Source organism: Solea senegalensis, unplaced genomic scaffold, assembly GCF_019176455.1.
Source record: "Solea senegalensis isolate Sse05_10M unplaced genomic scaffold, IFAPA_SoseM_1 scf7180000013869, whole genome shotgun sequence".
Lineage (NCBI taxonomy): Eukaryota > Metazoa > Chordata > Actinopteri > Pleuronectiformes > Soleidae > Solea > Solea senegalensis.
This window is the reverse complement of record NW_025320909.1, coordinates 85,848-99,934: the sequence shown is the minus strand read 5'-3', so window position 1 is coordinate 99,934 and position 14,087 is coordinate 85,848. Positions and strand designations below refer to the sequence as shown.

Sequence of the window (14,087 nt, the reverse complement as noted above, 5' to 3'; positions counted from 1 at the left end):
AGTATTGTATTATTGTGTGCGTGTGTGTGACAATGACAGAAGCGGTGTTTGTGCGTATTGTGAGTATTACCACGCGCGTACAAAAACACACTTCTCGACAGGTTGCTGTTGCCGTGGCTGCGTCAGGCCTCTGCGCCGCGTTGTTTGGCTCTTAGCAGGCAAGAGTTGACATGCAGAGACAGAGCAAGGGATTAAGGATACCTCAGACTCCCAACTGCTCTGGGAGATCATGACTTTAAACAAAACCTGTCTTTTAGAGAATCTGTGTGTGGGTCAACAATACGCAGCCCAGGAAGGCGTATATGTTTCAGCTCAGCTTGTCCTTGGCTGAGATTCAAACCAAACACTGGCTGAAGTTCTTTTTTGTCCTGCGTGTTTCGAAAGCACAAACAAGCGACTGGTTTTGGTGATAAATGGCAGATTTGTTGAGGTCCTGGCATTTCTTGATTGCAGAGTCCTGCCCAGTGTTGGAATGTTTTGTCTTAAGAGTGTTGATCCTGGCTGACCTGCTGTCTCTGACCTGAGAGCTTGCATTAGCAGAAACGTTTAGGACTTACAGTATATCCTGTGAGCATGACGCTAGATATTTCTAGTCCAGGCTTTGAAACAGCTGTTTGTCACAGTCTCTTTTGAGCCTGAGAGTATTCAAATGACTTACAGGGTCCAATGACTTTGAACACATCTCTTAAACCTGCTCAGCATTTGTGGAATCTGACATTTTTGCCCTGATTCTGATACTATCAGGCCAATGTTTGGAAAAAAACTAATTCCCATATAAAAGCCTCTGGTTTTGCAGGATTCAAATGGGAAGCCATTTATATTATTGTCAAAATGCAATGGTCGATTACAGATGTGAATATCTAAATGTTTAAAATGCTCAGCTGCACAAGTGAAAGTGGAGTTGAGAACATAAGATTATGATCAGGCTGACAAGTGGATTCGGAGCCAGAATGCGTGAAGGATTTGCTCAAGGAGAGGTGAAGTCATTAAATATGTCCTCAGAAGACTTTTCCACATCAGAATCTACACTTTAAATATCTGTATGTAGCTGACGGCTAAATGACAGGGTTTCCTTTTTTGGGTCCATTTTCATACACTGACGTAAGCAGACTGGAAATCTGAGGAAAAAAAATACCTCCCGACTTTTTCCTTTGACCTTTTCTCCTGCGTAAAGTTGGTAATATGAGTAAATGGGGGCTTTAAGCCTGGACACTGTGGACGTCTCTTCAGCAGACTCCACACACGACCATGAAGTAATAATGAGACATTAAGTCAGTGAATTGCTGCGACCTGGGGTCTGCTTCTCCTTGGCTGCTGACAGGTGGAGCACAGTTATCTGTTGCAGAGTGAGTGCAAATTGTTCCAGTCTTCTGCAAAGTCTAAAAAAAACAAAAAAAAAACAACCCTCCATAGTTACTTTAAGTTTGACCTTTAGTTCCCTCACATAAAAACTGTGGCTCTGTAACATTTCCTGCACTCTGATGAGGGAAAGAAAGTGAGCTGTGGCCAGTGTGTGACAGGGTGACTTCCAAAGTTAAGAACATCAGTCAGGAATGCCAGGAACGAAGGAAATGACAGGAATCGCATTACAGTGATGGTCAAGTTAGTGGAATGAACACCAGGCGGTCTATTTGCCTGCGTGTTAGATCGGTTGTTAGTTTGGAAAAGTTCATCCAAAGAGAAACATGCATGCAACTCTAGAGGAAGGCTATTTCTCAACTGTTTATTCTGGCACATCATTGTTGCAGCATAGGCCTCCAGACAATTTTAGACAATAATTAGAATTGAAAGGTACCATATGCCGGTAATACCAGACCATGTCAAATACCTGAATGCACTGGATTGCATGTGCTGTGTATTTTTAATTTAAGGATGACAGTTGGACCTATTGCTTTATTCCTAAGTTACAGTTTGACAGACGTTATTCATATAATCAGAATCAGAATACTTTATTCATACCAGGGAGGAAAGTTGCTCCATACCAGATAAAGAGATATGCAGTTATGCAAGAAAATAAACGACAACTAAGTAAAATGAAGTAAAATACACATTATGAAGCTTTTAGGTCATGTGCCTTGACCTTTTCAACCTTCAGCGCTCCCTCTTCAGTGTTGACAGAGTGATTCCCTGTCCGTTGCTACTGTGCACAGTGCACAGCACTCAGTTGTGAGCTGAAAAGCTTGACAGCAGTGGTTTAAAACTAAATGGACCATACCTTTCCAAACTGTTGCCAACCATATTTTCTTATATAGCTCCACTGTGGATTGTTTCTCGAGAAAGTAATAAACCAAATGATCTGGCCGGAGTGTCCACAGAAACTGAACAATTTTGAAATCCGGCCAGCGGGAAAGAATGTTTAGTGTCATTTCTTATGTAACCGATTTCTCGAAGCTCGCCTGGGCCCACATAAAACACGTACGGCTTTGTTTGTGTGAGTTATTACACACAACCAAACTAAAACCAAACATCGAGCCGATCAACACACACTTACATGTCACTATTTACACAGGACTTTGAATTATTACATTCCTCTTATTGCTCGTAAGTCGTTACACGTTTGTGGTGTGAAAACACATACTTACGCCAAAGCCGACTGCAGCGTTAAAGCCTTTATCAGATTTGGCTCTGGGGCTTTTACATGTCTTAAAAAACAGCCGCGCGCCTGCACATTTGTGTGTGTGCGTGTACATTTACAGGTGCACAGTGCAAACATACATGGTGAAAATAGCTGTAATGACCGGGTAATAGATGATGATGCAGCAATGAGCAGTGAACTCCCATCTGGGACGGCTGAAGGGAGTGACTGGGTGCACCGACGTAGACTCTTATTATGGGCTTGGCTGGCGAGGTAACCAATAGTTACCGTGCCCTGGATGTGAAGGCTGGCATTATCCCTGATGTATGCATGTGTGCGTGTGTGTGTGTGCGTGTGCGTGTGAGAGCATGTGGTGGGCGGGGCAGTCACGATGCACAGGTGGCCCTCATGACTTCACTGATGACAGAGTGAAGCCCTGACACGAGAAAACACTTTCTCTCGTCACACTGCAGTGAAGCAACACTTACTTTAATGGCACAATTAGCACACGATGGGACCTGATCCACTAATGGGTGCATGATGTCAAATCTGCCCCGGAGTAACCTCGCGGAACATTTCACGCCACAGGTTTCACGCCACAGGTTTCACACATCAAAGTTTGACGCATCACACAGCTCAGCGTGTGGAAGCAGTTCTCTGGAGCGACTTCTGTAAAGTGTTAAGAAAGAAAAAAACAAACAACTGTTGACTTCTCGGCTGAACCTTTGGAAGTGGGAAGTCGTTATTCACTCAGAGGTTACTGCGTTGCACTGCGGTGTTTTTGAGCTGGTAAATGCGTCAGTTACCACTGGAACTTTTAGTTTTCTTATTCTGTTTGCTGTTCATGCAAATTCCCCCCAATGACAACATTCCCCAATTCCCCAGCTGACGTTAGGTGAGGGACAGGCTATATCTGGACAGGTTGTCAGCCAACTGAGGAGCCTTCATACAAAAATAAACAACCATTCATATTACACTTACAGACAACATAGAGTCTCAAATTAACCTAACCCCAATCTGCAGTTCTTTGGACTGTGGGAGGAAGCTGGAGTACCCAGAGAAAACCCACACAATTACAAGGAGCACATAAAAACACACAGAAAAGCCTCTGTCAGAACAGGGATTTGAACCAAATGAAAAACCATCTTGCCGGCGACAGTGCTAATCACTGCACCACCTCTTCTCCTGTAGGAAATGACCATAGAGAAAACAGGTTTTTCTGTCTGTCTGGTGTTTAAATGGTGACAGTGGAGGACGAGGAGAGAGCAGATCAAAGACATTATTTTAAGAGATGACAACGTTGTGAATCGTTTGACAAATATAGTGCATTTGCATTAGCTGCACACAGTTGTGATACAACTGTGTGCAAAGTGAGCAGAATACAGTGTGTTAGGACTCAGCCTAACACATTGGGCCTAATATCAGTAAGAAACCAAATTTAAAAAAAACAACAACCCAGACATGTTGGATTACAGTCTGCATTGTTTCCCTTGGTCCACTACAGCATGGAAAACACAGCCAACTATCATAGAGTGACTTAATTACAGGCTGAAAATGCATAAAATGACTATTCCTGTCCGACCAAAAATAGGGGATAGATTTAAAGGTTACTGTGTCCATGAACGAGACAGGAGAGTCACTTCAGTGTCAGTCACACCGCAGCTATTCTTGTGGTCAGTTGGAGGGTCCAAGCCTCCTATCTCCTCAGACATGGCCCAGTCTGAGGAGATATTTGTTTTAATGGTGGTTCACAGTAATGTCAGTGATGTAATTCCTATGAGAAATACTTTCCTACATTATTAAGTATTATTGTTGCCGACTGGACTGAATGTCTCAGCTCTGGGAAGGTTTTCAGGTCCACGAGTTGTTGTTGTTGTTGATTCACTGAGACACTGCAGTGTCTGTGCTTATGTTTATGCTGCCAGAAAAAAACTGAAACCCAGGACAACACGTCTGTGTTCTCTCTCTCTCTCTCTCTCCTTCCTCACCAACTCCGTGATAATGATGGAGAGGTTTTAAAATATGCACTCCGATTACTCAATGCAGTTTAATCCAATTTGTGTGACCAGTGATGTTACCACAGTTATTCTGCTGAGGTGTGCTCGGGGGACACACGGCTAAGTGTCTATTTCAAATCGTAAACTAAGCCAAGAGAAACGACAGAGCTGAAACGACAGGCTTTATTCCGAGGAACGATTTTTGAAAAGCTCTCTGCAGGAATGCATTAATGGATGCGAGGAGCAGGGAGGACTGATTACTTGTGCAGATGGTTTGGTGGATAAGATGCTCCACATGCCTGCACGACCCACATGCAGTAACCACGTTACATTAATGATTACAGGCTAACTGGCAGAGCATTTGGGTTTCTTTATAGAAGTGCTTTTTGGCTCTAAGGGTTTCAAACCTATAAAGTCTGTGGATAAAACTGTGGCTGAAAAAGCAGCAGATACACTCAACACACGCCCCGTTACTGTCACTGCTGTGGTTTGGGGTCCAGCGGGGTCAGATTTGCTGCTGGATTTAGATACTGCTCATTATATAGTGAGAGAGGGAGAAAACATAACAACCACACGAGGGCTAACTACCGTTGTCCGAGCATGTGGAATGTGTATTGTTTTTAGGGACAGGCCGAACTGTGCAGAGATTCGTTATAGCAACGCTCACCTCTCGCCCAGCGTGTGTTGGTTCAGAAAAAATAAATATGGATGGAAATTCCTTGCAGACAGTCATTTATCATGTGAATGTAGACGGAGGGTGTGGTAATCACGACTCCTTGAATTGTTCAAACACATGCAGACTGTGGACAAAGCCAGCATCTGTCTCTGCGTGCTGCCCAGAGAGAAAAAAAACGCTAACAAATCACTGACCGTCTTCAAAGTTGGAGTTTACAACTTCCCCAAAATGTGTGATAAACAAGCGTTGGGACATCAATCATGCCGAGCTGTTTAATAAAACCACATGAAGAGAGTCTCTGACAGCCAAAAAAACAACCCATAATACCAGTGTAACACCTGCAACATTGCCACGGTGAGGAGTTTTTAAGAGAAAGGTATTATTTTCACTCAGGACGTGGGTGATATTTAGAAGAAAGGATGGATCAGATTTGACTTCTTTTTGAATGTTTTTCCCACATGTAGATCAAATTATCTCAACTCAGGGAGGAATTACTCTCTCATCTTGATCCAACAGAGAGTCCTTTGAGCGGGAGGTTAATGTGGACTGCCCCGCTGGCTGAGTTTCACCTGTGTTATTCAAAAACACTCACATGGACCTGGTACGTTCAGTGACAAGAACCAGAGCCTGGATTAAAAAATACCACACACACACAGTAAAAACCAAGCAGTTCTGCTGTTGTATCGTTGTTTGATCGTTGCTTTTATTCTGTTTGTGGTTTCATTTGCATATTTCATTTTTCTACCACTTTACCCTCCACATGTGGGTCACGGGGTCGCTGGAGCCGATCCCAGCCAATTAATCTCTGCATGTATTTGGACTGTGGGACGAAAACTTGAGTACCTGGAGAAAACCCACATACACACACACGGCGGAAACATGCCAACTCCACACAGACTTTACAAAATACCTTTGTAAAAATATGAAATTTTAAGAAACAATTGTGCACATGAGTACAAGTTAAAATGTTCTCCAGTTTCTAAAATTGTGTATAACTGGCCATATAGGAAATGCTGCAAATTCTACTCTAGATATAATTGTAAGGCTTTGACAAGTATATAATCTGCATGGTGACCTTGTATGTATTATTTTGAAGACTTCCTTCCTTCTTTTGCAGCCACATCAGTTCACGTCCTAGCGTCTGTCAGCAGTTGCCAACAAACCACAGAAGCTTTTCCTACCTTTAGCAGAAATAACTCTTCTCATAAGCCAAACACACACACACACACAGGTTTGCACAGCTATTCTTGTCAGGACACTGCATTGATCTAAACAAGGCCTTCTATTTGACCTTAACCATAGCCAGTTAATGCTGAACCATAACCTTGTGTCATAACCAGAGCCTCAGAAATGAGGTTCTGCCTCATTAGGACCAGAGTACGGTCCTCATGAAGACAAATGGTCCTGACAAGGACAGTGTTTATACCAGAAATAGTCTTTGAAAGGTAGCGCGCGCACACACACACACACACACTGAGCGCAGGAAGCCCACAAAAAGCACAGCCAGCTCAGTGTTTTCTCACAGTTGTAAATGAAACTGTGGTAAATGAAAGCAGTATTTTTGTGATTTATGGAAGATAAGTTTACTTAAACGTTCTCATGTTGCTGTTTTTAAGTTTGTTTTTCATCACAGTTTGACGTTCACAGATGGAAAGGTGGCAGGAGAATCATGGTCTGGAGTGAACTGATCTGGATTTTAATATGGATGGAAAATTGACTTTTGTGTGAGTTTTTACTACTTTTACTGAGCGTTTACTACTTTTTTACTACAACAAAGGAAAAATGAGCAACGAAATAAAAAAAATAAATGTATCTGTAATGCAGTTGAAGATCGTCTGTCGAGCCTCAAAGCCGCTGGACGATATGAGATTGATGGGTTCCTTAGTGCACGTGACTCTTATTTTTCTGCTTTCCCTTGTTTCTGTGTCTAGACACATGTTTTTATGCAGATAATCACATGTGGCAGCTTGTCACGCCAGACTTCTGGCTGTCCCACCAAAACATAAAAGCTGTGAAATGTTGCTTCCACTGGGCAAAACTGGTTGGCTGTCTAAAAATAACATCAGAGTGCATGTAAATCATGTCATCACAGCTCCAATTTGTCGAACTCAAAATCTGCTTTTTAAAATCATGATGAGAATATTTGAGAAGGAAGAGGCTCATTAAATTTCAGCCCATCTGTGAGTGGAAAATGTCAGGACAGTAACTATGAAATGACTTCTTTCAGAGACCTGTAACTTCTTGCAGTTCTTCTTGCAGACAGAGAAAATATGTCTTTTAAAAGCCCAACGGGACACGAGAAGTCAAATATGGAGAAATATTCAAGAAAAGAATTCTATATCTTCGATAACAACAACGACCCCGCACAAATAACCGATTGTCATAGATCTAAACTGAAGATATAAAACGATATCTGACATGAAACATTTTCCATGACTCTAAATATAGTCAGCTGTTGTGTTTGCACTTGTTTCATAATCTGCTGTGTGTGCGTGTGTGTCTCAGTTGTGTCGGCCCTCTTCCTCATTTCAGCACAGGAAGTTGAGTGTTCTGTCAGTAGCAGAGCTGCAGCCACCCTCTGTGACGGGTCATTCCTGTAAACATTTTGTGAACATGGTACTTCTCTAGTGCCTGACACACGCCGCGACCATGTCCTGTCTGGGCCAGCGTCTCTCGTTCCACACCTGATGCCAACACAGCAGTCAAACTCCTACAGGTCGGTGTCCTCATTTACTCGCATCTACTTTGAGCCTCATTAAAGATTCTGTACAGATGGAATGTTTCTATTCCCACATATTTGATGAATCATATAGTCAACTTTTATTTTACAATTTGGGAAGCGGATTGTGCAACATACACATTTCTCTAATGTCATCATGACACTGTTGGGTGTCAGAACATGGAGTGAGAGATGTTTCACTGGAAATTTGCGTCTGATCACATCGAGCCTCAGCTTTTCCCATTTTGCAATGTCTCTGTAAGTCGAGTGTTGTTTTAAGTTGTGATCTTGTAGGAAGTTGCAAAGGTTGCGGTGGAGAAGAAGAGAGAAGTTTTGTGGGTTTTTTTTTTTTTTAATTTGTTAAATAAGTTGTTACATGACAGTTCTTCTCACTTTAGGCTGGAGTGTATCTGGAGGATGGGGAACATGATGAGAGGACTCACAGCCACGGACAAGATCAACACTCAAAACCTCGACGGCTCTCAAAAGAGTAAGATCTACCCTTTACTTCAACTGCTTTTCATTTGCATACGCGTTTTTATTTTAAATACTTGAAATAAGGAATTTATATATTCAAATAACATCAAAAAGCTGATGTGAATTGCTGGCTTCAATTTGCATGACGACGTTGAAGCAAAAAAATTGGATTTCTCACAAGAAATAGTAATAAGCTCAGCTTTTATGAAACATTTTTATTGGTGACAGGTGAGACATTAGCAGCCGCTTGCTGGCGTGCAGATTGGTGGCACCTTTACTTTTTTACTATCAGAAAATAATCAGAAAAAAGCAAGTGAACATTCTAAAACTACACAGGATATCTGTTAAAAAGTGTAATAACCAAACAGTGTCATGAAAGTGTGATCTGTTTCAAGCTTAAAGAATAAAGTCTCTAAATGAACTAGCTGAATTTCAGCGTGGTGGTTTTGAAGATGTGAATATTCTGTCCATTACTATCAATGGGTAAGAAAATAAGAAACATAATGTGGAGTGAGTTCATCTGTGAGGGGTTATTTTTTACTGAAACTCTTGTCAAAAACTATTCACAAAACGACATATCTAAACATTATCTTCCATTCTGGATGGAAGATGTAATTGCTGTAAATATTGTTCTCGGCAGGTTTAGAGGACGACACGGTGGTGGTGGTTCAAGACTACCCGTCTCCTGACATCAGCGCGCCCATTTACAGAATGGGGGAGAAACTCCGAGTCCTCGCACAGTAAGAACATGTTTGAATGGTCGACACGGGTGCATTTGAGGAAATAAAATAAGAAAGACAACGTCATTTAGACCCGCAGATCAGAGAAGTGCTCGAAAGGTCAGCTGTCAATGATTCCTCTTTGTGTTTTTATGGTGAACAGGGAGGCTTATTGGTGGAGAGTTTGCTCTGTCCAAACAGGGAAGGAAAACTACATACCCAGTAGTCATGTGGCAAAAGTCTACCATGGGTAAGTTAAAGTACAGAAACTATCTTTGTCAAGTTTTCTGAACCTAAATGTCCGAATTTCCACTGAGACTTCAAGACAAGATATGATCAAACAACGATATTCACTGTCCTGGATTTCAGTGGTATAATTTGTGTATGAACTTTCAGAGAATGGCTTTGTTTTTGTCAGTTGGCTGTTTGAAGGGGTGGAGAGGCAAAAAGCCGAGGAGCTGCTGCTTCTCCCCGTGAACAGAGTGGGATCCTTTCTAGTGCGGGAGAGCACCAGTGAGAGAGGTAAGAGTCTCTATAATGTCTCTGAAATAAAGAGTGACTGCAGAGAAAACATGGCAAGTCTGATCCAAGTCATGAAAAAGACAAGAAAAACAAGAGTTTAAAGGTTTGTGGACTTTTAAACAGGAAAAAAAATGTTATTTGCTGATGTTTCCACTTGATAATATGAATTCTCAAGGAAAGAAAAAAATAATCTTTTTTTTTTTTCCTTTTTTTGGTGTAATTTGGTGTAAAAAGCTTTCATTGGTCGGAATTTCACCCACATGGTTTGAGGTTCTTGTGATGTCATTTCTTTGTCATTGACAATGAAATTAGATATCACTTCTCAACCACAGAGTACGTGCAGTGCAGTTAAAGTACAAACTGTGAGTAAATGGATACAAATAGAATCAGAGACCGAGTGTTTTCTGTCTGTGAATACATCAACATAAAACATTGACAAGTGAAATAGTTTTGTAAAAATGACTCCGTCCAGGTTCATTAGACGAGAAAAATCAATGTCTCACATGTGAAGAGTAAATGTGAAGCTGCAGGTCACATCCAGTTAGCTGAGCTCAAAAACTAGACACAAACAGACTCCGTTCAAAGGTAACAAACAGTGTGTATGATGTAAAATAAATGACTAAATAAAAACATACACAGGTATGTCTATAGGACATGGCAGTGCAGGACCGGCCTTCACGTGACTTGTTCTTTTGCAGGCACGTATTCACTCTCGGTGAAGCACAGGAGCATAAAGCACTATCGTATCTCCAGACTGGACAACAGCTGGTACTACATCTCACCCCGTCTCACTTTCCAGTGCCTTGAGGATATGATCAACCACTACTCTGGTGAGTGGATGCATAAACACAAACACAAACGTCGTGGAAATAAACAAATTGAAATGAATTGTACGTGTAAATCTCGGGCACACAAACAGACTTCTATACTCGTGCACTGAGAATAGCGCGTTCTTTAAATGGAACTGTGTCTTATCAGTTCTCAGCTTTATATTTAGACTACTTCCTGCTATGACCGATCACTTTTGGTAGAAAACAGGAAATGAGATAAATATGTGTGCCTGATAATGACCGCCGGTGCGTACAACCCTTCACAGGGTGGGTTCGAATGTACACTTGGGCAATAACTTGTGAGAACGCAAATGAATGCAAACATCAACAATATGCCATTTGCCTGACTGAGAGCAGTATAACAGTTCTAATCTATGTTTACCTTTGCAGACACAGCAGACGGCCTGTGTTGTGTCTTAACCACTCCTTGTCTGTCGGGCACAACCCCACAGTCGGACGCGGCTCCGCCTGTCGTCATGCGCCGCAACTTTGACTGGAAGAAAGTCGACAGGTACCAAGTGATGACATTCGTCACATTTCACACACAAAAGATCCAAAACAGTAGAGTAGAGTTGGAATGAACAACAGGTCTATTGTAGATATTCAAACATGTTTATTTGCCTGGTTGTTTTAGTTAATTTTGGATTTAATAACACAAAAATTGACACCAATGACATCCTTTCCTCCTTACTGTCCAACAGAGGTGGAGGACTTAAGTCCCAAATTTGAGGATTTGAGACTTATGTCGGTAACAGACTTGACTTAGACTTGACTGAAATGACTCGAAATGACTTTGACTCATGGAATATTTACCCTTTCTCAGTGGGTTAATGTTACAATTTTTTACGATAAACAGTGGGTGTCTGCTTTCGCGGCCTTGTGTACAAACCTGGCAACCGAGCGACACTTAAAATCCCACAAATGAAGGTAAGACAGGAAGTCAGTATTTTAATCTAACACTAGTTCATGTCTTGGTGAGTCAAAAACTGGTTTTGATAAGTGTGCAAAACGTGACCTCTCTTTAGCCTGAAATGAATTTCCATGCTGTATTCTTTACATCTTAGGCTCTGTAGTTTTTATTTTTATTGATGTTAATTATCTTTTTTTATATAAACTTCAGTTGTATGGAACCATGACATTGTATGAGTAATGCAGTGTTTCTGTTACTGATAAAACTCATTTGTATGTCATATTTAAATGTGGAACATCTGCAAAATCATCTTCTATGTTCATACGACTTGACTTGTGACTTGCTTGATTCTTGCAAGAAGGACTTCAGACTTGAGACTTGCATATGTGTGACTCTGCTGTCTAATAAACTAAGATTATAACGAATAATCTGCAAAAGTGAATATCCAAATCATTCTAGAATGGTTGGGATATTTCACATTCAAAAAACTAAACGAAACGAAAAATGTTTTATATATAAAAGCTGTCTGTTCTTATTGTTTGTTACTGTCATCTGATAATTACAGGCGGCAGCTGGTCAGCACGGACAGCTGCAGTGACAACACGGTGAGCTACGGAGTCAGAAACAGCATCGCCGCCTACCTGTCCTTCTCTGAGAGTCAGGACTCTGCACACAAACGGGCAAAGTGCAGGAAGGCCAAGAGTAAATCTGTGTACGCTGTCCCTGAAAACGGCCTGGGAATTATGCACTATGAAGACGACATGTAGAGGGAAGTCCCTCAAGGTCGGAGGTCAACAGAGGGGGTGTGCTGATATCTGGACTGCTACATATGCTAAACCAACCCACACATCAAAATGAAAATGACATAATCATTTACACTCAGGTGACAATTAAGACTGTGACGTTGAACTGGACAATGGTGCGTTTGAAATGTTGCGAGGGCGTTCCAGATGTGAACCGGAACTGGAACTGGAAGAATGTTGTGAATGTAAAAAGAAGACTTTATTATTTGGTAATAATAATTATGTGTACATAAACTGATTAGTCAAACTATTAACTTTTCTCAATCAGTGTTGTTAATAAACACCAGCGTAAACTTGGGCTGTGGTGAATGCTTGGAAACAACATGTGGAGTAATCAATCATGTTTGTGTCCACCTGATATCTTTTATCTAATTATAGTCTCCACTACATTTCGAGGAAAATAACTGGCTCTTTTGCGGTGAGTGGGTTTATCTGAGGTTTTTCATCGAAATGCAGCCATCTACCATTAAAGTGGGAGTCAGGATACCCAGAGATTTGTGCTGAGAATCACGGAAACTACAGAGTTTGATGTTCCTCTGACATCAGTGTGGGGCCGCACTATTGCCTCGCAGCAAGAGGGTTGCTGGTTCGTGTCCCGACTGAGTTTGCATGTTCCCCTTGTGTGTGGTTGTGTGTGTGCGCGTGCGTCCCACAGTCCAAAAACATGAAGATTTGGGGATTAGATAAATTCTCTAAATTAAATGTGGGTGTGAGTGTGTGAGTGGATGGTTGTTTGTCTCTGTGTCCCTGTGATGGACTGGCGACCTGTCCAGGGTGTGACCCTCTCGTGGAGGATAAAGCAGTAAACAATGGAAGGCTGGATATCATCAGTATGAGCCACCCAGTCAAGTGATACATGAGTTGTATAAAAACATGGATTAGAGCAGCTGTCATTATACGCATTATAAGATATTTGGTGTTGAGCAGGTAGGAGACATGGCAATGGTAAATTTGATGTCAATTCACAAATAGGAAAATAGGCTACTGTCATTTCACTGATTCATTTCTACAGCCTTTGGAGCTTGGTGTACATAATGTAAACCACTTCACTGAGAAAAAAAGAGGAACTGAAGATGAAGTTGTGTCTAAATGAGGACAGACGTCGTGAGACAACGCTTGCTAAATGTGATGCCTTCTTAAAACAGGAGAGATACTTTAAAGTTAAACTTTGTGATCTTAAACATGATGCTGCAAAATACCTCATCATTGTTACTTTGTCACCTTCCACAGAGTGGGAGTCAAGTATTGTTTTATGTGGATCTGTGTGTGTGTATGTCTGTTTGTTTGTGTTTCCGCACTTGCCAGTATGACCAACAGAGGGCGACAGGCTTGTTGTGTGAATGGGGTGAAGTCTGCCATCTCTGAATGCCTTGTTTTGAGTGAGTGAATCAAGTAGTTTTGCTTCAAGGTGACTGGAAGCATTCACATCTCATAGATAATATACTGTACATTCTAAGGGTTCCCAAGCAAACAAAGGTCAATTTTCATCATCATCCTCATCAACAAAATAAGATGATGTGCAATCTCACCGCCGCTGTGTTAATGTCCTCAGGGAACACTTTCGAGAAGTTAGAGAATGTATCTCACAAGCTGGCAACCTGGCCAAACATTATTTCTTAGTTTTAATTAAATTTACGAGGCTACCCGTGTGTGTGACAGTCTAGCCACACTCAGCGTTCTCTGTTCAGTTACAGTCAACGATCAAACAGTTGGGCTGCTGTGTTTTAAAGACTTATAAAATCTGTCTGCAAGTAACCTTTTGGGAAGTCAAGCTGGTGTGTGTGTGTGTACTTGTATTTGTTGCTTCTTTAGGACCTTTTCTGGCATAAACACTGACCTCGTCAAAAAAAAAGTAGTCC

The 14,087-nt window shown here is 41.5% G+C and overlaps 1 protein-coding gene across 2 annotated transcripts; it reads left to right on the top strand.

The window, feature by feature from the left end:
* Positions 1-6,740: 6,740 nt before the first annotated feature.
* Positions 6,741-12,526, top strand: sla1a (Src like adaptor 1a). Of its 2 annotated transcripts, XM_044015791.1 has the most exons (9): positions 6,741-6,972; positions 7,781-7,964; positions 8,366-8,457; positions 9,085-9,184; positions 9,327-9,413; positions 9,582-9,685; positions 10,384-10,515; positions 10,906-11,026; positions 11,991-12,526. In XM_044015791.1, exons 2-9 carry the CDS (start codon positions 7,936-7,938, stop codon positions 12,190-12,192), a joined length of 867 nt encoding a protein of 288 aa, XP_043871726.1. In that variant the 5' UTR covers positions 6,741-6,972; positions 7,781-7,935; the 3' UTR covers positions 12,193-12,526. The 2 variants fall into 2 exon arrangements, with proteins under 2 accessions (XP_043871726.1, XP_043871725.1); XM_044015790.1 differs by having other exon boundaries at positions 6,741-7,964.
* The last annotated feature ends 1,561 nt before the right edge of the window (positions 12,527-14,087 follow it).